At 43.3% G+C, this 26,292-nt stretch overlaps 1 protein-coding gene across 2 annotated transcripts in view; it reads left to right on the top strand.

Annotated features, from left to right (window-relative positions):
- c8g (complement component 8, gamma polypeptide) overlaps positions 1–26,292 on the top strand; it is a 31,071-nt gene that overhangs the window by 2,456 nt on the left and 2,323 nt on the right. For both annotated transcript variants that reach the window (XM_048558530.2, XM_048558529.2), the window contains 5 exons: positions 13,827–13,963; positions 20,792–20,862; positions 20,940–21,041; positions 22,090–22,191; positions 23,673–23,708. In XM_048558530.2, coding sequence (XP_048414487.1) covers positions 13,911–13,963; positions 20,792–20,862; positions 20,940–21,041; positions 22,090–22,191; positions 23,673–23,708 — 364 coding nt within the window. In that variant the 5' untranslated portion in view covers positions 13,827–13,910. The remainder of the gene's footprint in view (positions 1–13,826; positions 13,964–20,791; positions 20,863–20,939; positions 21,042–22,089; positions 22,192–23,672; positions 23,709–26,292) is intronic.

Below are 26,292 nucleotides of genomic sequence, written 5' to 3'. Positions count from 1 at the left end.
ACCTTGGATCCAAAAGGCACTGTTGCCTCCCTGGTGCCAGGGTTAAAGACATCTCATTGGGCCTGGGGAAGAACTTGGAAAGGGAGGGGAAGAGCCCAGTGGTCAACATCCACTTTGGTACCAACACGGGTAAGGAGGTTTGACTGAAAGATCTTGAATGGCTAAAATTAGGAGCTAAATTGAAAGCAGAACATGGCAGTAATCTTAGGATTACTACCTGAGACGTGTGCAAATTGACCTCGGGTGAATAAAGTCAACTAGTTGCATGGTTCAAAGATTGATGCGGATGGAATAGGTTTCTATTTATGGTACCAGTACTGAGGTAGAAGGGAATTGTGAGGTGTGATGGGCTTTAGTTAATGTATGCTGGGGCCAGGGTCCTAGTGAATCAAACAACTGGGGTTTTAGAATAACTAACGTGGAGCAAAGTTTGAGAGGGGGGAAAGTAGGCTTCCAAACCAAGATGATATGGCAGTATAACAGGACAGCTGAGATAACAAGGTGTCGAGCTGGATGAACACAGCAGGCCAAGCAGCATCAGAGGAGTAGCTGTTTGGAAAATGATATCCAGACTGGGTCAGGATGTTATTGAGGGTGCAAACAGAAAAACAGCCAGAGAAAGGAGGATTGGGAGAAAAACTGGTAAATTAATGCCTCTTTTCTTGAATGTGTGTTGCATATGGAACAAAGTAAATGAATTGACAGCACAAATACAGGTGAACGGACATGATCGCGCATTACAGAGACACGGTTACACGGAGGTCAAAGCTGGAAATTAAATATTCAGGGCTGTGTGAATTTTAAAAAGAACAGGCGGGAAGGAAGGCTGATGGGTAACATTGTTAGTATAGGGTGGAATAAGTGCAATAGCAAGGAATGATCTTGAATTGGACTATGTTGAATCCAAATGGGTCGAGGTGAGAAATAAAAAAGGAAAGAAGATACTAGAAGGAGAATACAATGAACCCCCCACAATATGGTGGGAAAGAAAATAAATCAAGAGATAATGAGGGCACATTGTTAGAAGCCTCCTTGTTTTTTGATTATTCTTATTTTATTCTTTTCATGATTTTGGTTTGGAACTGTGAGCTCAACCTTTGGGTTGTGGGCAGCAGCTTTTGTTTTAAAAAAAGCAACAAACAAACTGTTTATGAGGTCAGGCTAGAAGTTAATTGCAGGATGGATTCTACAGAGTCTTTGACATCATGGAGAGCAGCGTCTCACGTCAGATAGCAGATGTTGGCCATTAACAAATTCAGTACCTGGGAATTATTGCCAACAAGTCTGAGAGAGAATGTAATGGTCAATCACAGGCAGGGGCTGGAGAGTTTGAACGGGGTTTTCTAAGAGAAAGATGATGGTTTTTGATGCTACAGCATGAAGATTTGCAAGCTTCCTGCCTATTGTCCCACTATCAGCTATTGGAAGTTCAGGGGAAAGAAATCATGTTATAAGTATTTCTGATACTTCCTGAGAGTGAACTGAAAAGGGGATCCTGACTGATGACTTCAGCAAATTAACGAAGAAACAATCACATATGCCCGTGGAACAATACAACACATAAAACATTTAAATAACCTGTTACAGTTTTGTTAATTTATCCCTTAACTCTGCTTGTTTGTCTCTCTTTTGTGTGAATAGGGCTGGAAACAACAACACTTGGGTTTAAATCACTGATTTGCTAAAGTTATTGTATTGTTAATAAGACCATTACATATAGGACCAGAAAGTAGGCCATTCAGCCCATTGAGTCTGTTCCACCATTCAATCATGGCTAATTAGTTCCTCCACACCATTCTTCCACTTTCTCTCTGTAACCCTTGATCCCCTTAATAATTAAGAGCCTATCTATCTCAGTCTTAAATATACTCAATGACCTGGCCACCACAGCCTTCTGTGGCAGTGAATTCCGTGGATTCACCATGCTCTGGCTGAAGAAGTTTCTCCTTATCTCTGTTCTAAAACATTGTCCCTTAACTCTAAGACTGTGCTCTTGGGTCCTAGACTCTCCTACCAATGGAAGTATCTTCCCAACATCATTTTGCCCAGACAATTCAGTATTCTGTAAGTTTCAATTAGATTCCCCCCCCCCACCATCCTTCTAAACTCAAATGAGTATAACTCCAGAGTCCTCAAACTCAAGCTTCATATGTTAAGCTTTCCATTCCTGGGACCATTCTTGTGAACCTCCTCTGAACCTGCTCCAGGACCACTATATCCTTCCTGAGATACGGGGCCCAAAACTGTACACAGTACTCCAAATGTGACCTGACCAGAGCCTTATAAAGCCTCAGTAGTACGTCTCTGCTTTTATGTTCAGGTCCTCTCAAAATAAGTGCCAACATTGCATTTGCCTTCCTGACTAATGACTCAACCTGCAAGTTTACCTTGAGAGAATCCTAGACTAGAACTCCCAGGTCTCTTTGCACTTCAGACTTCTGAATTTTCTCCCTATTTAGAAAATAGTCCGTGCTTTTATTCTTCTTACCAAAGTGCATGACCTCACACTTTCCCACATAGTATTTCATCTACTAATTCTGTGCCCACTCTCCTAACCTGTCCAAATCCTTCTGCAGCCTCCCCACCTTCTCAGTACTACCTGTCCCTCCACCTATCTTTGTATAATCTGAAAACTTAGCCAGAATGCCCACAGTTCCTTCATCTAGATCATTAATGTATAAAGTGAAAAGTTGTGGTCCCAAAACTGACCCTTGTAGAACACCACTTGTCACCAGCTGCCGCCCTGAGAAAGACCCCTTTATCCCCACTCTCTGCTTTCTGCTAGACAGCCAATCTTCTATCCATGCTAGCACTTGCCTCTAACACTGTGGGCCTTTCTCTTACAAAGCAGCCTCTTGTGCAACACTTCTCGAAGTCCAGGTAGATAACATCCATTGGCTCTCCTTGGCCTACGCTGCTTGTTTCCTCAAAGAATTCTAGCAGATTTGTCAGGCATGACCTTCCCTTGATGAAACTGTGCTGACTTTCCTATATCTTACCATACATTTCCAAATATTCAGAAATCTCACCCTTTACAATGGACTCCAAAATCTTACCCACGACCGAGGTTAGGCTATTTAGCCTATAATTTTCCATCTTTTGCCTTACTCACTTTTAAAACAGGGGTGCCACATTAGTGATTTTCCGGTCCTCTGACTCCCTCCCTGATTCTAGTAATTCCTGAAACATCACCACTAACATCTCCACTATCTCTTCAGCTATCTCCTTTAGAACTCTGGAACATAGTCTGTCTGGTCCAGGTGATTTGTCCACCTTCGGATCAATCAGTTTTACTGCACCTTTTCCTTGGTGATGGCCACCATACTCAGCTCTGCCCCCTGACTCTCTTAAATTTTTGTTAAGTAATTATTTAGTTCCTCAGCCATTTCCTTGTTCCCCACTATTATCTCTCCACTGTCATTTTCCAGTGGTCTGATGTCCACTTGTCCCTGTCTTTTGCAAGAGAAACTCTTACAGTCTTCATTTATATTACTGGCCAGCTTACCCTTATATTTAATCTTCTCACTCCTTATTTCTTTTTTTTTTGTTGCCCTCTTATTAAATTGAAAAGTCTTTTGTTTAAGCTACAGACCCAGAGTCTGAAATTGATTATTCACAATGTCTGGTTCATACAATCTGGTTAGGACCTCCGGGATCAGAGTTGATTGGAAGGGGAACATAATAAGGAAGACATGGTAGTGCAGCAATGACAGGTGTTTCTGGGGTGGTTTAGGAAACACTGCAGAAATTCCTCCCAAGGTAAAAGAAACATACTAAGGGGAGGATGAGGTAACAATGGCTAATAAGGCAAGTCAGGGACAACATAAAAGCAAAAGAAAAAGTCTACAATGTGATGAAGATTAGCGGGAAGCCTTTAAAAGCCAGCAGAAGACAACTAAAAAAGGGAACTGGGGAGAGAAGCTGAAAAAGAGGGTAAGCTGGCTAGAAATACAAAAGATGATTGCAAAAGTTTTTAAAAAGATATGTAAACAGTAAGAGAGAGGCAAGAGTGGACGGCTGAAAAATGTAGCTGGAGAAGTAGTATTGGGGAATGAAGCAATGGCAGAAGAACTGAATAGGTATTTTGCATCAGTTTTCACAGTAGAAGACACAGTAGCGTAGTACAGCTTCAAGAGATTCAGGGGCAGAGGTAACTGTAATGGCCATCACTAAGGCTGGGGAAGCTGAAAGGTTTGAAAGTGAATATCCTGGATCAGATAGAGTAAACCCCAGAGTTCTGAAAGAGACCATGGAGGAGATTGTGGAGATGTTGGTGGTGATCTTTCAGGTACCACTTTATTGAGGGAGAGTTCCAGAGGACTGGAGAATGGCTATTGTAACATCCATGTTTGAGAAGGATGGGAGGAGGAAAATGGAGATTAGAGGCTGATTATTCTGACCTCAGCTGTTGGAAAGAGTTTAGAGACTATTATTAAGGATGAGATTGTGGAGTATGTTATGGACCAAACTAAACCCCCTCAAAATATGTTAAGAAGATAGACTGGACCCTAACTTTTTCTTACTTTGAAGGCAAGTGCCAGGCATTACATTCTGGATACAATTTAATTGGTCAAACTACCAGATTTGAAGCAAACCACATTTATTCATATATTACAATAAAAAAACACAAAAGAAAGAAAAAGTTGGAATAAGAACTCTACTGAAAAGATGAGCAGAGTAATAGATTATCTAATTGCTAAACAGTAACTGTTCCAAATTAATAACATCTCATAAACACATCCTTGATAAAGGCAAGTTCAGTAAAACAGATTGTCTCACATGCACTTCCAGCAGCAGGAAGAGAACTCCTTGCTGTGATGGAGAGAGGGAGAAGACAGATTCCATATCCAGCTTGAAGAACCCAACAGCAGCTGCTGAAAACTAAAACTAAAAAATCCTGGTTCTGTGAGAACTTGACCCCAACCATTCAAGCTGCTTCTATTGTTCCAACTAAACAAAAACCAAGGCCTCACAAGTTGTTTACTTTATGGGATGTCAATAGGCAGCTTGTCGCCTCTGTCTGAAAGTCTCTTTAAAGAAAAATGACAAAATACACTGCATAAAGGCATTGTATCATAGAATCCCGCAGTGTGGTAACAGGCACTTTGGCCCAACAAGTCCACACCAACCCTTTGAAGAGCATTTCACAAAGACCCATCCCCTTAAACCCTGCATTTCCCACAACACACCTAATCTGCACATCCCTGAGCACTGCGGGCAATTTAGCATGGACAATCCACCTAACCTGCACATCTTTGGACTGTGGGAGGAAACAGGATCACCCAGCGGAAACACACACATACAGACACGGGGAGAATGTGCAAATCCACACAGACAGTCACCTGAGGGTGGAATCAAACCTGGAATCAAGCCCTGACATTCTGAAGTGCTAACCACTGAACCAACCCAAGTACTTGGAAGAGCATTCTAAAATAGGGCTGAGTCTATATGTCTTCATCAAGAGAGGCCATGCCTGACAATTCTGTTAGAATTCTTCGAGGAGATAATGAGCAAGTTAGACAAAGGAGAGCCAGTGGATGTGATCTCTCTGGATTTCCAGAGGCCTTGCACACAGTGATGCACAGGAGGCTGCTAAATAAAAGAGCCCATGGTGTCAGGGGCAAGGTACAGGCATAGGTAGGAGTATGGCTGACTGGCAGAAGGCAGAGAGTGGAGTTAAAGGTGTCGTTTACAAGATGGAAGCCGGTGACTGGTGGCGTTCCAATGGGGTCAGTGCTGGGACTAAAACTGTTCACATTATATGTTAACGATCTGGATAAAGGAACTGAGGCTAGAATTGCTAAGTTTGCAGGTGAGAATAAGGTAGGTGGAGGGGCAGATAATATTGAGAAAGTGAGGAGAATGCTGAAGAACTTGGACAAACTAGGAGAGTGGGCAAAGAGGTGGCAGATGGAATGCAATGTGGGTGGGAAGAGTGGAGGCATAGACTATTTTCCAAATGGGGAAAGGCTTCAGAAACCTGAAGCACAAAGTGATTTAGGAGTCCTAGTTCAGGATTCTCATGATGCTGGTTTAGTTAGCAGTTAGGAAGGACAATGCAGTGTTAGCACTCTTGTTGAGAGGATGAGAACACAAGAGCAGGGACATATTGCTGAGGCTTTATAAAACTCTAGTTAGACCACATTTGGAATATTGTGAGCAATTTTGGGCTCTTTATCTAAGGAAAGATATGCTGATATTGGAGGGCGCCCAGAGGAAGTTTACAAGAATGATCCTAGGGATGAAGGGCTTGTTATGTGAGGAATAATTGAGGACTCTGGTTCGGCACTTGATGGAGTTCAGAAGGATGAGGGGGGAATCTCATTGAAACTTACAAAATGTTTGGAGGCCTGAACAGAGTGGATGGACTGAATAATCTAACTCTGTTCCTATATCATATGGTCATCTGGATCAATTTTAAGGGTCTTTGAAGGTTTTATTTCAACTGTTTTGGATATATAGATGTTGGAAGGTTGATTTGAATGGACTGTCTGTGCCCACGTCATAACATATAACAGAGGCAGTACATTCATAGGTGACTTTAATCTTCATGTAGATTGGGATAGTCAGATTTGTAGAGAAAGCCTTGATGAAGCATTGACAGAGTGCAAACAGCACAGTTTCCCAGAACAATATGTTGTGGATCCAAATAGTAATCCAATTGTTTTTGATCTGGTGATGCATAATAAAACAGGTTTTATAAATATGTTAGTGCAAATGATCCGTAGGAAGCAGTGACCATAATTTGGTAGAAGTAGCATACAGTTTGAGAGGAAGAACTTGGGTCAGAAACAACTGTGCTAAGCTTAGCATACTAAGGAATGAGGGCAGAACCTGCAGGAGTGGAGTGTGGAAGGAATTTAGCAGCAAAGATAGTTGATAAACAATGGCAGACATTTAAGAAAATAGTTTATGGTCCACAGCAAAAACATATTCTAGTGAGGAAGAAAGATTCCAGGAAGGGGTTAAACCAACCATAGTTAACCAGGGAAGTTATGGACAATATCAAATTGAAAGAAAAGGCGTATAATGATACAAAGATTGGTGGTAAACCAGAGGATTGGAAAAGTTTAAAAAACCATGAAAAGGCGACAAAAAACAGAGAAAATAACTTGAGAGTAAGCTTCCAAATGATATCAAGATGGACTGAAGCACTGTTTTAAATATATAAACAGGAAGAGGGAAGCCAAAGCATGCGTAATCCCGTCAGAGGATGAAGCTGAAGATATAGTAATGGGAACCAGGAAATGGGAGGGGAGTTGAGTTTAATGCTTTATATCAGCAGAAGAAGCTAATAATGTTTCAAAAGTACTAAATATTCTAGGGGCAAAATGAAGAGAGGAAACAAACACAATAACAATAGCTGGAGGAAAAAGTACTTCAGAAACTAATAGGCCCAAAGACCAATAAATCCCCTGGATCTGATGGGATACATCTCGGGATATTAAAGAAAGCTGCTCCAGAGACAATGGATGCCCAAATGATGCACCAGAATTCCTTTTTTACTCAAAGTCCCAGAAGGATAGGAAAGCTGCCAAAACAACACCATTAAAGAGGAAAGGAAATAAAAAACAAAACGAAAACAAAATCAATAGGCCAGTTACATCAACATGTTTTTGGGAAATGATGGAGTCTATAAGAAAGGATGTAATAAGATTAGAGTCAGCATTATTCATGAAGGGGTATTCGTGCTTTCCAAATTTACTAGAATTCTTTGAGGAGGTTACAAGCAGGATTGATAAAGAGGGAGCAGTGGAATTAATATATTTGGATTTTCAGAAGGTACTTGATAAGGTACAACTCATTAGGCTTCTTGATAAGAAAAGAGCCTATGGTGTTGGAGAAGGTATGTTAGCATGGATAGAGGATTGGCTATCTAATAGAGGATAGAGAGTTGCAATAAGGAGGCATTTTCAGGGTGACAGTCTGTAATTAGTGGTATGTCACAGTGATCCGTGGGGCCACAGTTATTTACAATATGTATTAATGACTTGGATGAGGAAAGTAAATGTATTATAGCCAAGATACGACATAAAGATTATGGACAGGATAAGCAAGTGGGTAAAAACTTGATAGGAAGAAAAATGTGAGGCAACTTATTTTGCAGGAACAGTGTTGGAGATGAATATTATTTAAATGGAGAAAGAATGCAGAAAGCTTCAGAAGAGAGAAATTTTAGAATCCTTGTACATAAAGCACAAAAAACCATAGAACATAGAACATTACAGCACAATACAGGCCCTTCGGCCCTCGATGTTGTGCCGACCTGTCATATCGATCTTAAGCCCATCTAACCTACATTATTCCATGTACGTCCAAATAATTGAGTTCAGTGGATATTAGAAAAGGTAAATGGAATTTGGCTTTAATTTTAAAGAAAATGGAGTAGGAAGTAGGAAAGTAGGAAGGCTTTACTAAGATTATATGATTTGGTCAGACCACAGTTATAATACGGTGAACAGTTCTGGGTCCCTTATTTAAGGAAAAATATTCTGGAACAAAAACATAGATAGGTAAATAGAATACTCGGAGATAGGATTCACAGAGAGAGAAAAGATAGGGAAAGGCAAACCTGGCATTGGAGAATGCCCAGAGTAGGTTTACTCGGCTGATACTAGGTTTGGAAGGATTGTCTCATGAGGACAGGTTGAGTAGTATGGGCATTGAACATAGACTTGTGCAGCGCAGGGACCAGGCCATTTGGCCCATGATGTTGTGCCGAACATGATGCCAAATTAAGTTGATCCCTTCTGCCTGCCAATGATTCATATCACTCCATTCCTTGCTTATTCATGTGCTTATCTAAAAGTCTCTTAATTGTCTCTAACATACCTGCCTCCACCACCACCAGTGGTAGCGCATTCCTGGCACCTACCACTGTTTGTTTAAAAAACTTGCCCCCTTACAACTCCTTTATAAAGTTACAACATGACTTCCTGACTCTTGTGCTTAATGCCCCAATCAATAAAGGCAAGAATGCCGTGCACCTTCTTTACCACCCTATCTACTTGTGTGGCCACTTTCAGGGAGCTATGGACTTGAAACCCAAGATTCCCCTGTATATCAATGCTGCTAAGGGTCCTGCCATTAACTGTATACTTCTCTTAAACATTTGATCTCCCAAAATGCAACACCTCACACTTGCTCAGATGAAACTCTACCTCCCATTTCTCCACCCATATCTGCAACTGATCTATATCCCACTGAATCTTTTGACAACCTACTTATACTATCCACAACTCTCCTGGTGTTTTGTGTCATCTGCATCTTACTAACCCACCCATCTACATTTCCATCTAAGCCTTTTATATACATCACAAACAGCAGATGTACCAGAATGGATCTCTGCAAAACAACACTATTGATGGACCTCCAGCCAGAACAACACCCTTCCACTACTACCATCTATCTTCTACAGTCAAGTAATCTTCGGATGAACCTGTCTTGAGGGACCTTGTCAAAAGCCTTACTAAAATCCATGTAAAGACATCCACTGCTCCAGCCTCATTGATCACCTTCGGCACCTCCTCAAAAAAATCAATCAAGTTACTAAGACATGGCCTGCCCGCACAAAGCCATACTGACCGTCCCTTATTAAGCTATGCTTTTCCCAATGTGTGTAAATCCTATCCCTAAGAATCCTCTCTAATAGTGAGACTCACCAGTCTATAATTTCCTGGATTATCTTTGTTTCCCTCTTGAACAGAGGAACAACATTAGCTATTCACAAGTTCTCAGGGTCCTTTCCACTGGCTAGTGAGAATACAGAGACCCTGGTCAAGGACCCAGCAATCTCTTCTCTTGCTTCTCTCAACAACTTGCGGTAGATACCATTGAGGCCTGGAGACTTATCCACCTCGAAGGTCTTCAAGAGAACTAATACTATTTTGTTCTTGACTGGGATATTTGCATGTCTCACAAAATTCTCAAAGTCTTTCTCCTTAGTGAATACCAACACAAAGTACTCATTTAGGATCTCGCCCACATCCTTTGCCTCCAAGCACAAGCTCCCTCTTTTATCCTTGAATGGTCTTACCCTGTCCTAGTTATAGAAAATAGAAAAGTACAGCACAGTACAGGCCCTTCGGCCCACGATGTTGTGCCATGGAATAATCCAAATCCAAAAATAAAATAACCTAACCTACATTCCCCTCAATTCACTGCTGTCCATGTGCATGTCCAGCAGTCGCTTAAATGTCACTAATGACTCCGCTTCCACGACTACCACTAGTAAACTATTCCATGTGCTCAAACTCTCTGGGTGAAGAACCTCCCTCTGACGTCTCCTCTATACCTTCCTCCTAACACCTTAAAACTATGACCCCTCGTGGCAGTCAATCCTGCCCTGGGGAAAAGTCTCTGGCTATCAACTCTATCCATGCCTCTCATTACCTTGTACACCTCGATCAGGTCACTTCTCTTCCTCCTTCTCTCCAGAGAGAAAAGTCAGAGTTCAGTCAACCTCTCCTCGTAAGACAAGCCCTCCAGTCCAGACAGCATCCTGGTAAACCTCCTGTGCACCCTCTCCAAAGCCTTCACATCTTTCCTATAATAGGGCGACCAGAACTGGACACAATATTCCAAGTGTGGTCTCACCAGGGTTTTGTAGAGCTGTAGCATAACCTCGCGGCTCTTAAACGCGATCCCCCTGTTAATGAAAGCCAAAACACCATATGCTTTCTTAACAACTTTATCCACCTGGGTGGCAACTTTGAGGGAGCTATGCACTTGAACACCAAGATCCCGCTGTTCCTCTACACTGCCGAGAATCCTGCCTTTAATCCTATATTCAGCATTTAAGTTCGACCTTCCAAAAAGGCATCACTTTGCATTTATCCAGGTTGAACTCCATCCGCCATTTCTCAGCCCAGTTCTGCATTCTGTCAATGTCTCGCTGAAGCCTGCAATAGCCCTCAATACTATCAACAGCACCTCCAACCTTTGTGTCATCATCAAACATACTAACCCACCCCTCCACCTCCTCATCCAAGTCATTTATAAAAACTACAAAGAGCAGAGGCCCAAGAACAGAGCCCTGCGGGACACCACTCAGCACTGATGTCCAGGCAGAATACCTACCATCTTACAACCACTCTCTGCCTCCTGACAGCCAACCAATTCTGAATTTCAGTAGTAATTACACTTGAACTCAAATTGACTCACTCGTAACTTTCTTGGACCCTGGACGTAGTCTTTTGAGATTTACCAATCTCAGCAACAATCAGTCATGGGCCCAGCTATGGTCTTACACGTTTGTAACTCGATTTGTGCCCTACAATGGTACCTGTTTTGTTTGTGGCCATCGTGCATACGCCTGGTTTCCCCCAACTTGGATAGGATCATGTTATACGGCTTATACAGTTCCTCACATTCGCCAACCACACCCTCACCCCAAGGACGTGGGAAACAAAAACGAGATATTACTGAAACTGAACAATTTTGGATGATCGCCTTCCCTATACATGGGACTGGTAAAGCTGCTCGTGAATTGATTAATATGGCCTTACGTCTTGAATAAATTGCCAATGTTACCGAGCTCCTGGCTGACGGCTTAGACAGTACCGCTAAGACCATATCTCACTTGTCTTCTGAGCTGGTTGCTGTCAGGACAGTTGCATTACAAAATCAATTCACATTAGACTTTCTGTTAGCAGAGAAAGGTGGCACCTGTGCAGTAAAAGGACGAGAATGTTGTACTTGACAAAGCAGAAAATATTACCCATTTAGCTGATCATATCCAGGAAGGTGTTAAAAAGGTAAAGAAAATTGCACAGAATATAGGCGAAGAATAACTACAATCCTGGGAAAGGATGGTGGCTATCTGGGACTCGGTGGGGGACATTAGTTCACTATGGCATCAAACTTGTTATTGTTATTATTTGTGTGATAACATTGTGCTTAATTTGTTCATTTATCCCTCACCCACAACCCACTCTGGTCCCTTTCTTTCCCAAGATTATGCATTATTCAACAGAGTATGATGAGGAGGCCTCTTTATGCATGTGCCTCTATCTGACTGGATATGATCCCCCATTTGCAGATGAAGATTAAAGGACGTAGGATCAAAAAGAAGGGAATTGTGGAAGAAATTAGCATGTTGTAGGAGCTTCGAGAAAAGTCAGTGTCAAAAACGCAAAAAGACTACGTGACAGACAGAACATTAAATGGAAGTGTCAATCGAAAGTATTCAAATCCCCCTCATTCTTAGTAACTGCTATCTTAGTAATTCTATCCTGTTGCTTTTAATGTATGTATAAAATGTCTTGAGATTTTCTTTAACCGTATTCACCAAGGTCATTTTGTGGCCGCTCCTTGTTCTCCTAGTTTCCTGCTTGAATTCTTTCCTGCTTTCTTTATATTCATCATGGGCCCATTATGATTATAGCTTTTTAAACCTTGCACATGCTGCTTTTTACTTGCTGACTAAATTCATAACCTCCCTCATTGTCCAACAGTCCCTTAATTTGCTATATACGTCCTTCCTCCTTACTGGGATATGCCAGTCCTGAACTCACATCAGCAGGTCTTTAAACAGCTGCCACATACCAAATATGGACTTGGCTGATAACAACTCCCCACAATTAACACTTCCTAGCTCCTGCCTAATACTGATGTAATTTGCCCACCCCAATTCAGTACATTTCCACAAGGCCCTGACTTACCCTCATTCATAGCTCTCTTAAAACTTCAGGGGTTGTGATCACTGTTTCCAAAATGCTCTCTCACTGAAAGGTTAGTCATCTGGCCAGGCTCATGAGCCAATACAAGGTCCAGCATGGCCCCTCCACGAGTTGGGCTATCCACACACTGTTTCAAGAAACCCTCTTTGATGCACCTTACAAATTCTGCCTCATTAATGCTTCTTGCTCTAAGGGAGTCCTGGTCTATACGGGGAAGTTAAAGTCACCCACTATGTCAACCCTGTTGTTTTTGCATCTCTCCATAATTTGCCGACATATTTGTTCCCCAATCCGTCAGTGTCTGTTGCGTGACATTTGGTATAATCGCATCAGACTGATTGCATCTTTCTTATTTTTGAGCTCTATCCATGTTTCCTCAATGGAGGAACCCTCCAGTATGTCCTCTCGAACTGTGATTAGTAATGCAACTCCTCTATCTCTTTTTCAACCTTTCTATCTCATCTAAAACAACAAAATCCTGGAATGCTGAGCAGCCGGTCCTGGCCTTCTCTCAACCAAGCCTCGACATGGCGACGACATAGTGACCCAGCCTTTAAAGCTCATCTTCCTTACCCATAATATTCCTTGCTTTGAAATAAACACAGTTCAAATTATCAACCCTATCAGGTTCATGTTCTCTTGTACTCATTGGAAATTAGAAAAGTGAGAGGTAGTCTTTTTGAAAAATAGAAGCGTCTTAAGGGACTTGACAGGGTAAATATGGAAAGGTTGTTTCTTCTTGTGAGAGTCTGAGACCAAACTATGCACAATAGCAGAATGAAGCATTGTACATTGAACACAGTGATGAGGTACAATTCCTTTGCTCAGAAGATTGTGAATCTGTGGAATTATTCACCCCTGAAGACAATTGAGACTAGTGTGTTCAAGGCTGAGATGGACAGATTTTAAACTGGTAGGGGACCCCAGGCTTAGAGAAAAGGCAGGAAAGTGAGTTTGAGGATTATGAGAACAGCCATCAAATGGAAGGGCAGACTAGATGGGCTGAGTGACTTACTTAGTTCGTCAAAGGGTTAAGCTAAGGGTTAAATGCCAGGTTTAAGCTAATTGGAATAGCCTGGAGGGAGCTTGACATGGTTTCTATGCCATACCAGTTGTTAGAGTGCTTGATGGGACATTTAATTTTAGTTTACAGGGGTGTGGCATCTCATTTCTGTTGGGTCAAAGTGTTCCTATCTGAAGCTTAACAACCACCGTCTGGAGGCAGTTACTATGAAGGTAACCAATCAGGATGAAGATATTCGCATCAATACGTTACGTAAACTGTGAGTAGAAACAAAGTCATTTTGAGAGTTATCTTTTTTCTTTAATTCACTTATTCCTCACACAGTAAGAGTCATTGTCCAGACACTGCAGGCAATTTAGCGTGGCAATGCATCTAGCCTGCACATCTTTGGACTGTGGGAGGAAACCGGAGCACGCAGAGGGAACCCGCGCCGTCACGGGGAGAATCTGCAAACTCCACACAGACAGTCACCAGAGGGTGGAATCAAACCTGGGTCCCTGCTGATTTGCGACCGTGCTGCCTCAAAAGCGAGGGAGAGTCACATTCTCACTCTAACCTCCCTCAGGGACTGTCACTCACTCACTCTGATCTCGCTCAGGGACAGCCACGGACTCACACTGACCTCTCTCAGGGACAGTCACTCACTCACTCTGACCTCCCTCAGGGAGAGTCACTCACTCACTCTGATCTCGCTCAGGGACAGCCACGGACTCACACTGACCTCTCTCAGGGACAGTCACTCACTCACTCTGACCTCTCTCAGGGACTGTCACTCACTCACTCTAACCTCCCTCAGGGTGAGTCACGCACTCACACTGACCTCCCTCAGGGCGAGTCACTCACTCACTCTGATCTCCCTCAGGGAGAGTCATTCACTCACTCTGACCTCACTGTTATCCAGTTCCAGCTGCTTCGTACCATGCACCATTCCTGAAACAACTCACTCCTAATCGAATGTCCCCTGAGCAGCTTGCATCCCTGGCGCCTACTCCAGCTTGAAGAGGCACCTGTGCACCCAGATGAGTGCTGGCATTCTGAGTCCTCCTTGCTCAAACACTCACGCCCTGCCAACTAGCCAAGAGTCTGAATGTGTTAAAGAATGGGAAGATGGTACCGTGATTATCCAACAGTGACATGGAGAAGGTGGTCCAGAGGAGGTTCATCTTGTTCTCAGAGGACCATCAGGAGAGGCCATGACTCCAGACCCTGGCAGCCTCATCCAAAGCTGCCACCTGGATTGGTGCTTTCTCAATTGAGTAGAAAAGCCACCATCAATATTCACCTCTACTGCAGCACTCCTCTCACTGCTACCTCACACTCACTCTGCGTCTGCTGCTGGGTGAACAGGTGCCTGAATCACTTGCTGGAGAAGATTTGAAGTATTCCTGTGGGAATTTCAGGACATCGGTGTCCTTCCAACCAGACATGAGTAAGTACCACTCTTCATTCCACAGCAATTCTTACGCCATTGTCAGTTTCATTCATTGCAGACCATGTCTAACTATTGGCCATATTGCCTCCTTTCTCTTATGTCTTGCAGGTACAGTGGAATGTCCATGACACATGGGGAGAAAGGGGCTGGACTGCCAGAAAGTGGCCCTCTGAGGAAAAGAGATGTGAGGCTTTGGTGGGAACTTTGGATGTAGAATGTTTAGGACCACAATCTGGCGAGTGCCTCACTGTAACAGCTCCACAACTGGCTGAGGAAGAAATGACCCAGGCCTTTGGCACTCAGAGGGGCTACTGGAGAGCAGGCATGTGCTCTGCCTGAGACAGGAGAGGGCCCTGGGGTGCCAGCAATCATGGACTTCAGCAGGATGCTGGGGAGAATCAGAAACAGCGGGCAGTACCTGGGTGGCAGGTTGCCGGAGTACAGCCCCACTATGGGGCTCAATCTGCCCCAAACATGCAACGGCCTGCCTGCCTCTTGGAGCTGCCATGGAGAGTCAGGTCCAGCACCGTCCCAGTCTGCGGCACACCATCATCCAGCCCTCAGTCCTCAGGACTGAAGGCATGAGTGACAGGAAGACAGGGAAATATGGTGCTCCCCCCAGGTGCCTAACACAGACACATAGCAGTGCCAGGAGACATATAAGGAGGACCAACTGTACAGAGACTCTTAAGACATTCCGTTTCAGGATAGTGTGGGGTGGTGGGTCCTCTACCTTCACCCTGCCTACCCCATACCCCACTGCCAACCCTTGGAAGCTGAAGCCAAAGAGGATTCCCTTGCCTTTGTCAAGCAAACCTCTGCATGCCTGGGCTATTCTACACACGTAAGCCTTGGGGTCACCTGACCAAACCTCCAGGGGCAAGAGGACTCCACTACTGAGTGGGCTCCCTGCACTCCAGCTCCAGAAACTGAGACTGTGCTGAGACCTAGTGGAGAAAGAGAAAAGAAGTAAATCTTGTGAGGGCACATTGATGGCATGAGTGACACTACTTTGCGTTTTGATGCTCGCAATTCCATAAATGCAAATGGTTTTGCACGACATCTGTTTCCTTGAGACTATGCCTCGCCCTGTATGTAACAAATGCTAACATCATATCCAGGCATTTCCTACTGTCCATGTACTTTCTGTGTTGGGAGCTTGTTGCAATTTGAAAGCAAGGGGGAACAAGGCACGTACAGAGCAACGGGTTCTGCAGGCACCATTGCCCTTGTTGATGTCTCTGTTCAAAGTGTGGATATAAATGAAGTGGTCAGCGGGAAGGTAACAGCGCACAGACAGTTAATACATTAAGGGCACGAGGGATTAGATTTTCACAATTCTGTGTGATGTACAGTGCATGGGTCTGTATACAATGTTGCCCTTTGGAAGGGCCTCACTCAGTGTTCCCTCACTGTTTGAGTCGCTTATCCTGCCCACTCTGGGTGTGGACACAGCCTTTTACTCTCCCATCACATGGATTTAATTTCCTGCACATGGAAGGTGACATTAAGCATTCTTTGGAAAGTGATTCTCAGGCTCCAATTCCATATGTCAGTGAGGTCCCAGACATCCAGACCCCTTTCTGGTAGCCCTTCCTGTGAAACATCATTGGTTTTGCCCCTCCTCAAGTCTCTAACCAACTAGTCCACACCTCCCCATCACAGGCCAGTTCGCTTAACATCTATAACAGGAGAAATGTTAAAAGATTCATGAAAGAAGTTATAGCAGCTCCCTTGAATAAGTTTAAGATAATTAGACAAAGTAAACATAGCTTGATAAAATTGAAATTATGTCTGACCAATCTACTGGAGGTCTTTGAGAAGGTTGTGCATGTTGTGGATAAAGGGGAACCAATGGATGTACTGTACTTAGATTTGATAAGGTGCCACATCTTATTGCAGAAAATTAAATCTCATGGTGTGGGGGTCACTGGTAGCCCATCGAAATGGTAGAAGATAGCTTTACTAACAGGCAGCAGAAAGTAGGTATAATTGGGTCTTTTTCAAGTTGGCAAGATGTAAGAGTGGTGTGTCAGAGGGATTAGTGCTGGCACCTTGGCTGTTTACAACTTGTATAAATGACACAATTGAAGGGACAGAATGTATGATTGCCTAATTTGATGATGACACAAAAATAGAAAAGACAGTGTGAAGGGGACACAGATGTGGCAAATGGAGTATGATGTGGGCAAATGTGAATGTATCCATGTTGGCAGAAAGAATAGTCTAAATTGTAAGGGATTGCATATCTCTAGGAAGCCAAGAGAGCTGAGTGTTCTAGTGTATGAATCAAAAAAAGGTTCTGATGCAGATACAGGAAGTAATTAGGAAAGCTAAGAGGATGTTATTATTTATTTTAAGGGTTTTAGTTTTGTGGGACATTAATGAGACTACATCTGAAGAACTGTGTACAGTGTTGGTCATAGATAGTAAGAACTGCAGAAGCTGGAGTCAGAAATAACAGTGTGGAGTTTTTCTTGTTGTTCCTGGACCAAGGGAGAGAAACCAGAGTCAAGGTAAGCGGAGATATTTCTGAAGAAGGGTCCTGATCCGAAACGTCAACTTTCCTGCTCCTCTGATGTTGCCTGACCTGCTGTGTTCCTCCAGCTCCACACTGTGTTATCACAGCATTGGTCACGTTATTTAACAAAGGATATAAATATATTGGAAACAGTTCAGAGATAAATGCCAGACTAAGGTTGGACAGGTTAGGCTGTATCTTCTGTAGTTTGAAAGAGTAAGAGGGACTTGTTTGAAATGTAAAAGATCCCAAGGGGTTTCAACATATTAGATGTGCAGGGTATGTTTCTTCTCCTGGGAGAGTCTAGAACTAGGACTCATTGTTTAAATATCAGATGCTTTCTCTCAGAAGACCGAGCATTTTTGGAAACCACTTCCTAAAAAGGAAACTGAGTGGTGGGTTGATTCTTCTGAAGAAAGGGAAGTGTGAAAGGCTATAATGAATTGACTGGAATATGGATTTTAGATTGCAATTAGGTTAACCGTGATTGAATGACAGCAGGCTTGAAGGGCTGAATGACCAACTCTTGCTCCTAATACATATGTTAGTATGTATGTTTGCATATGATCTGTGAGTAAACCAAACACTTTGGAAGAGACTTTCCTCAGGGATCCTCCTGCTACAATGCTGTCAACTTGGCAGAATCCCCATTTCTGCAAAGAATTGGTTGCTACCCCTAACCTTGTGATTTAAAGAATAATGCCAGTCAAGTCACCATTACTTGTCTTTGTCTTATATAAGATCCTAAACCCTTTTATATGATCAATGTCTGAATGTCCCCCTCCTCCATGTAAACACTACCAGTTTCTGCAGCTTCTCGTGACTCAGGGATCTAATTCAAACTCTCTGTTCATTGTCCTAAGCTACACTTATTGCATTGCCCACGTGTGGTTCTTATTATTCCCAGTCGAAGAATTTAGACTCCATTTCTAAGGTTGAATGGATCAGGAATGGATACAAACTCAATCCTTTGTTGAGAGCTGGGCTGTATCCCAATGCCTCGGGTCTTATTAGCTCTCTTTACTGCCAGCACACTCTGTGCTAATGTCTGCAGTCTCTCTAAACCCCAGTCCCATGTTGTATCCTGTCAGTTTATGTTGGATCACATATGCTACTGTCTTTTCCAAATCTTAAAACAATAAATAACATCAAGAGCACTCTGTTTACTGACTCATTGTTTGGGCAAAGAAGCTTTTCCCAACCCATCCAACTAACCCCCCATAATATCGAACAATTCAATTCTGCCCTCTTTCTCTTAATAAAAAAAAACTCACTTCTTCCAGTCCTGGAATCTTTATGGATATTTTTTGTTGTCACTCCATATCATTGCAGTTCTCCAGGGCAATTAGGAATGGGTGATAAATATTAGGCTAGCCGGTGATGTTCACATCCTGTGAATGAATTTTTTTTAAAAAATCATCAGGCCTGAAGTAAGGTCACCAGAAACAAAAACAGAAACTGCTGGAAAAATATACTTGGGAACTATAGACCAGTGAGCCTAATGGACGTGGGTGGGTACGTTGTTATCTGGATTTCTGACAGATAGGATCTTTGGGCACTTGGACTCATTTGGGATGGTCAGAATGGCTCTGCGCATAGGAAATTGTTGTTCACAAATTTGATTGACTTTCTTGAAGGAGTGACAAAGAAAGTGGTTGAGTGCCGAGCGGTAGATTTTGTCTACATGGACGTTAGCAAGGTACCCCATGGTAGGGGGTGTTGGGTAAGGTTAAATCTCATGGGATCCGGGGAAAGCTAGCAAATGGATACAAAATTGATTTGACAATAGAAGATAAAGCGTCGTTGTAGAGGGTTGTTTTTCAGCCTGGTAGCCTGTGACCAGCAGTGTACCACAGGGATCAGTGCTGGGTCCAGTTTTATTCATCATTTATTTAAATGATTTGGATGTGAATTTAGGAAGTATGGCAAGCAAGTTTGATGGTAAAGCGGATGGTGAAGAAGGTTATCTGGGAATGCAGCAAGATCTTGATCAAGTGAACCAGTGGGCTGAGGAATGGCAGATGGAGTTTAATTTAGACAAATGTAGGGTGCTGCATTTTGGTGGGTCAAACCAGGGTAGGACTTATGCAGTCAATGGTAGAGCCCTAGTGAGTGGTATAGAACAAAGAGATCTAGGGGTACAGGTTCATAGCTCCTTGAAAGTGGAGCCACAGGTAGACAGGGTGATCAGAGCACTGAGCATACAAGTTGGAACATCTTGTTGCAGCTGTGCAGGACATTGGTGAGGCCACATTTGGAGTAATGTGTGAAGCCCTGGTCACCCTACTATAGAAAGGATATTATTAAACTAGAAAGAGTGCAGAAAAGATTTAAAGGATACTACCGGGACTGTAAGGTTTTGAGTTATAATGAGAGGTTGGATAGGCTGGGTTAGTTTTTTTCCCTGGAGTGTAGGAGACTGAGGGGGTGACTTTGTAGAATTCTATAAAATCATGAGAGGCATAGATAAAGTAGACAGCTGACAGCTTTCCCCCATGGTAGGGGAGTCTAAAACTAGAAGGCGTAGATTTAAGATGAGAAGGGAGAGATACAATGGGTCCAGAGGGAAAACTCTTCCACACAGAAGGTGGTGAGTGCTTGGAATGGGCTGCTCTAGGTAGTGGATGGAAGCGAGTATAATTTCATCACTTAAGAAACATTTAGACAGTTATATGGACAGGATAGTTATGGAAGGATGTGGACCAAATGCAGGCAATGTTTAATTGTAGAAACTGGGCAGTATGGGCAAGTTGTGTCAAAAGGCCTGCTTCCATGCTAAAGACTTCTGGGATCCCTTAATTCAGCAGGTCTGGCAGCATCTATGGAGAGAAAGCAAAGTTAACATTTTGGGTTCAGTGACACTTCTTATTTCCACAGATGAGTTTTTCCAACAATTCCTGTATTTGTTTCTGATTTCCAGCAACCACAGTCCTTTCGTGTAATGTCTCCAAACTTGGCTGCGACACTGTTTGTAGGTGATCACCACTCACCTTGCCAGTTTAGCATGTGTTCCATGTTGTGTGGTGGGAAGTGAGGAACACCAGCCCTTGAGGGACTGAGCTTTCTGATCAGCTCCCAGCATATTGCCAACTGAAAGCAACATTCTCCCTTTGATTCTCTTTTCTCTCTTCCAGGGATGGACTGTGCTGGGACATTAAACAAGACTTTAGGAAGGGTGCAACTCCTGGGAGATTCTCCAGGACAAGTTTGTAAAATCCTTCTTCTACTGGTTCCAGCTTCCATTTCCCTTCCCTCCCCTAAAACAATTGTTTCATATTACAGATCGAGGATTAAAGACCGACATTGTCATCGCTGAAACGGATTACACCAACTATGCAATCCTTTTCCTTCAACAAAGGAGGAAAATCACTGTCAAACTCTATGGTGAGTAAAGCAGGCATGAGCCACTGGGTGACACTGTGTTTGTCAAGATCTGTGACTCCTTGGGCAAGTGATACATTAATTATTTATCTTTACCTTTCCAACACAAGGCAATAATGACAATTGTACAGAAAACCAATATCAAATGACATCATCAGGGACAGCACAGGGTTAAATACAGAGTATAGCTTTGTCTATGCTGTTCCCCCATCAAACACTGTCAGGAGAGGGACAGCACAAAACTTTTGCACACTGTCCCCCTCCCCCCCCTCCCATCAAATACTCTCAGGAAGGGGACAGCACAGGGTGAGGTACAGAGCAAAATTTTCTCGACTGAATGCAAAATATTGTGGAGGTGGAAAATCTGAAATAAAAGCAGAATGTGTTATAAAGTCTCAGTAGGTTTTCAGAGTCTGCTGAGAGAGGAAGTGAGTTTATGTTTTGAGTCAAGTATGACTCTTCTTCAGAACTGAAGTAATACTCTGTCTACAAAAAAACCCAAAGAACTGCAGATGCTGTAAATCAGAAATGAAGACAGAAATTGCTGAAAAAGCTTGAGCAGCATCTATGGAGAGAAAGAGGAGTTAACATTTTGAAACATTAACTCAGATTTCTTTTCACAGATGCTGGCAAACCTGCTGAGTTTTCCACCAATTTTTGGTTTTGTTAAAGCCTCCTGAACATCATCTAATTATCTTGACGCCAGCCATTGCACTTTTTTCCACTTCAACCATCTTGTGGCCTTGCTATGTTTAATCGCCAGGTTATTGCAAGCTGATGTTAAAAGATACGCAATTTTTTTGTGTCGTAGGAATAGGAACTAGTTTAAGATCGTCCAAATGCCTCACCACAGGCAGAAATGAAAAGCCTGATTTATTGCGCTATTTAAACTGTTCTTCAATGCATTGTATTCTGTTGACTGATGTTTATCCAAGAGTGATCAATTCAGCACTTTGGGAGCAGGATGTGGTACCAAATGTAGTAATGGAATGGATTAAGAAATCTCCTGGACAGACCCGTCCATGTTAATGCTTTATTTCCTTATTTTCAGGGAGAGGCATCGAAGTTAGCGAATCTGTGTGGTCGAAGTTCCGTCAATTTGTCATCGACAACAACATTCCAGAAATTTTCATTTACGCCTTCCCTCGATATGGTCAGAATCATCCCAATAGCTAGAGTGGCCTTTAAGTATCATGTTCACAGTTTGCTCACTCTCACAACCGAGGATAGATGCAAGACTCAGATAAAAACACTCCTCCAATCTGTTTGAAGCTTCACTTTGCAATGGTGCAATGCTGCCCTCAGCTTGTTCTAACAGTATCAGACTGCAGATTGCTCTAAAATGAGCTTTGATTGGTCCATGGGAAATTTGAGACCTTTTGAAGAAGGTGATTCGGCTGCCTGATGTTTGAGAAGTTTGGGGATAATGGGGAATGCAAGGTGACACAATGTGAGTGCAGGGATCGCCTGGAGGTTAGGCAGTTCTCCAATTCCCTGACTATGGTGAGACTCTGGGATGTAGTGCCTGTTGCTGTGATGAATGTTGCCTCTATCTAATCCTTCCTGGGGGAATTGGCTGATTCCTTGACTGTGTCTGAGATAAAAGCATTCAGAAAGGTTCAGTGTTAACATGTGAAGTCTGTGGGATCTCCTGTCTAGTTTCAATTGCCTGAGGAGAAGGAGGAGAGTGTTTTCCAGAGTTCTGCTCATACTTTACCTTTTCTGTGCTGTTGCCTGTCCCAGAAACTGCTTGATCGGTAATAATCCAAACAAACGAGATTGTATGACTGGGCCCATGGCTGAATTGTTCTGTTCCTGTCCATTTCTCCATAGGACACATTTGAAGCAACATTTGCACAACAAACACAGCATTGATGAGTGATTGGTCAAGTATAGGAAGAGCTGGGAGAGAGAGAGAGAGGGAGGGAGAGTGGGAAGAAAGAGAGGGGAGATGGGATAGAGAGGTGATAGTTTTGAGTGTGGTGGGGAGCTGGTGTGGAGAATTAACTGGGAGAGACAGGCAAAGCTAGGATAGAATGAGGGAACTGGGAGAGAGAGTGGGGAGCTGGTAGTTGGGGGGCTAGCTGGGAGAGAGAATTGAGGGAAAGCTTGGAGAGACAGTGCTGATGGAAAGGGGCAGCAGATGGAGAGGGAGAGCTTGTAGAGTGAGAGCTGATAGAGTCAGCCCTGATGGAAAGGGGCAGCAGATGGAGAGGGGGAGCTTGTAGAGTGAGAGCTGATAGAGTCAGTCCTGATGGAAAGGGGCAGCAGGTGGAGAGAGGGGAACTGAGAGAGAGATGGAGTCGATAGAATTGGAGGTGGTGGAGAGAGGGAGCTAGGAGACGGGGCAATGGTGAAGAGGGGAGAGCAGGAGCTGAAACTGGGGGAAAAATCAACAAAGTGATGTTTGAGTGAGTGATTAAGAGAAAAATTGATGATGTTCAGGATTCAGTAGTGATATGAAATGCTGAAACATTTTTTAAATCTAAATTGGGTTGAAATTTAAAGTGAAAGTAGTAATGTTGTACCTGGATAGTAAACACTTCCCTTATCCTTGTTTAATCGATTCTGATAAGCAATATGAGAATATTAATTACTTCATTGTAATGCTGATCATCCTGTTTTCTCTCCCAGGGCACTGCAGTGCAGCTGATGAGTTCCATCTGCTTGGTAAGTTACTCTGTGTTTTCTTCACTTGATCATCCACGCCTGATGAATGAAAGAAATCCCTCACTTCACTACCAACCCAGCTCCACCTTCACAAGACAACAAAATGTGAGGCTGGATGAACACAGCAGGCCAAGCAGCATCTCAGGAGCACAAAAGCTGACGTTTCGGGCCTAGACCCTTCATCAGAGGCTCTCTGATGAAGGGTCTAGGCCCGAAACGTCAGCTTTTGTGCTCCTGAGATGCTGCTTGGCCTGCTGTGTTCATCCAGCCTCACATTTTGTTGTCTTGGATTCTCCAGATCTGCAGTTCCCATTATCTCAGCTCCACCTTCAGCTGCTTCCTCTCTTACGGTTTTAAGTCTTTTTTTATTGTTGAGACTCCCAAACATTGGTGCACAGCTCTGGGAGTTCTATGCAGTCCAGTCTGACACCTAGCTGTCTTTACCTGGGATAGTAAGAACTGCCGATGCTGGAGTCAGAGATTACACGGTGTGGAGCTGGATGAACACAGCCAGGCAGGCAGCATCAGAGGAGCAGGAAAGTTGATGTTTTGGGTTGGGACCCTTCGAGTCTTTCCTGGGAGAAGAATGTTAAACACTTGCACGTATACAGAACGCCTTCAATGCTTCACAGCTAATAAATTCCTTTGCAGCAATTGGTGTCAAGTGGCAGCCCAGATATACACAGCAAAATCCTGCAACGATCTTATCACACCGCACCCCGCTCCCCCCCATCATTAGTTTTTAATGGCGTAGATTGCTGATCCCTTTCCGCTGGGTCCATCCATGATGATTGGCTGCTGGTTCCAGCAGTCATTGCTTCACACATATCTTGTAGGTTTGAAGGAATGTAGGTGCTGACTGATAGATTAGTGTTATCCCTGAAACAATTCCATCTTTTTATTAGTTTTTTTTAATGAGATTCCCTACAGTGTGGAAACAGGCCCTTCGGCCCAACAAGTCCACTCCGCCCCTTGGAGCATCCCACCCAGACCCATCCCCTACAACTCTCACACCCCTGAACACTACGGGCAATTTAGCATGGCCAATCCACCTGCACATCTTTGAACTGTGGGAGGAAACTGGAGGAAACCCACGCAGACACGAGGAGAATGTGCAAACTCCACACAAACCATTACTTGAGGCTTGAATCGAACCCGAGGCTGGAATCGAACCTAGGTCCCTGGCACTGTGAGGCTGCAGTGCTAACCACTGAGCCACTGTGCTGCCCCGTGCCTCCCTTGTCACTCCCTCAAGTCCATCTGCTCCACTCTCAACCCAAATTCAAAATCCCAAAGTACTCCTGCTGCCCCTCTATCTCTCCATGTATCAGTCTTCAGTTTAATCCCACTTTCCTGTTCTTTCTTCATTGTACCATATAAATCCTCAGACTGATCCCATGACATCACTGTCTTTGTACAATTAATCTCACTAGTATCTCGCTGGCACAGGCAATGGGAGGGAGCCATTTACCTGAATCTGCTGCTCAAATGAGCAATACTAGTGGTGGCTGAGAGAACCCATCTCATTACTGCCACAAGATAAATGTGAGTTTTTAAAAAGGAACAGCTAGGACCACTAATAAATCCCAGTATGGCTGGTTGCCAAAGCTGATTCTGTCTTGGTTGATAAGGTCAGTCTTGAACTAGCTTTAATGAATCCTTTATTCCCTTCCAATAGCTGATAGCAGCAAAGTCTCCAGTTATTCAGATTCCAAACATCTGGAATTCTCATGCAACTGGCATTGTAGATTCAAAAGAGGAATTCCAGATGTTTGGGATCAACAGGGATTTTGCTGTATGACGTTCTATCAGTCCCAAACTATTGCCATGGTCACACTCCTCTCCTGTAGCCCTGTTACAATATCAAATGAAGTGCTCCACTCCATTCTCTACGTAAACTGCCTTTTGATTCCTAAACTATTTTCACTGCCCCTACTGTGTCTCTGTTATTGACTAGATAGCAAGCTTCATAAATGACTAAGACCCCTAATAAATGAACAAGACTCTTAATGACCTTTGATAAACTATCCCTCTTTCTCCTTGACCTGACTCTTGCTTTAATACAGTGACCACATTATTCTCTTCCAATACCTCTTCATTCTCGTCCAGTGGGACTGCACTTGGTTCCATTCTTATTTAGTCATAACCAGATAATTGCTCCTTCTCTTCTAGGTGCAGCCCCTCAACAGCAATAGGTAAAAACACAGCATCAGTGTTTGCCAGTGAGAACCACCTGTACACCTTGACATTTGCATCGTCCTTTAATTATCAAACTCCTTGTCCAATTTCATCCCTGACGAGTGTAAATGCTCTCTAATTAAATATGAGAGATGGAAGTCACTGTCTTATATTCCCAATACAAATTCTCCTCTCCAGCTGCTGACTCGATTCCTCTCCCTGACTATTGTCTGAGACAGCGCAAGACTCTTCACAATATTAGTGTCTGATTTGATGAACATCTAAACACTCCATGTATGTGATAGCAGGAGCTTTTCCACTTCTGAAACCATCAGCTGTGCCTCCGATTGATGCCTCTGATTCTTGACTAATGGCTAATCCCTATTGTTTGCTCCATTATGGGATG

The sequence above is a fragment of the Stegostoma tigrinum genome, chromosome 29, assembly GCF_030684315.1.
Source record: "Stegostoma tigrinum isolate sSteTig4 chromosome 29, sSteTig4.hap1, whole genome shotgun sequence".
Classification (NCBI taxonomy): Eukaryota; Metazoa; Chordata; class Chondrichthyes; order Orectolobiformes; family Stegostomatidae; genus Stegostoma; species Stegostoma tigrinum.
This window is presented reverse-complemented; position numbering and strand designations above follow the sequence as displayed.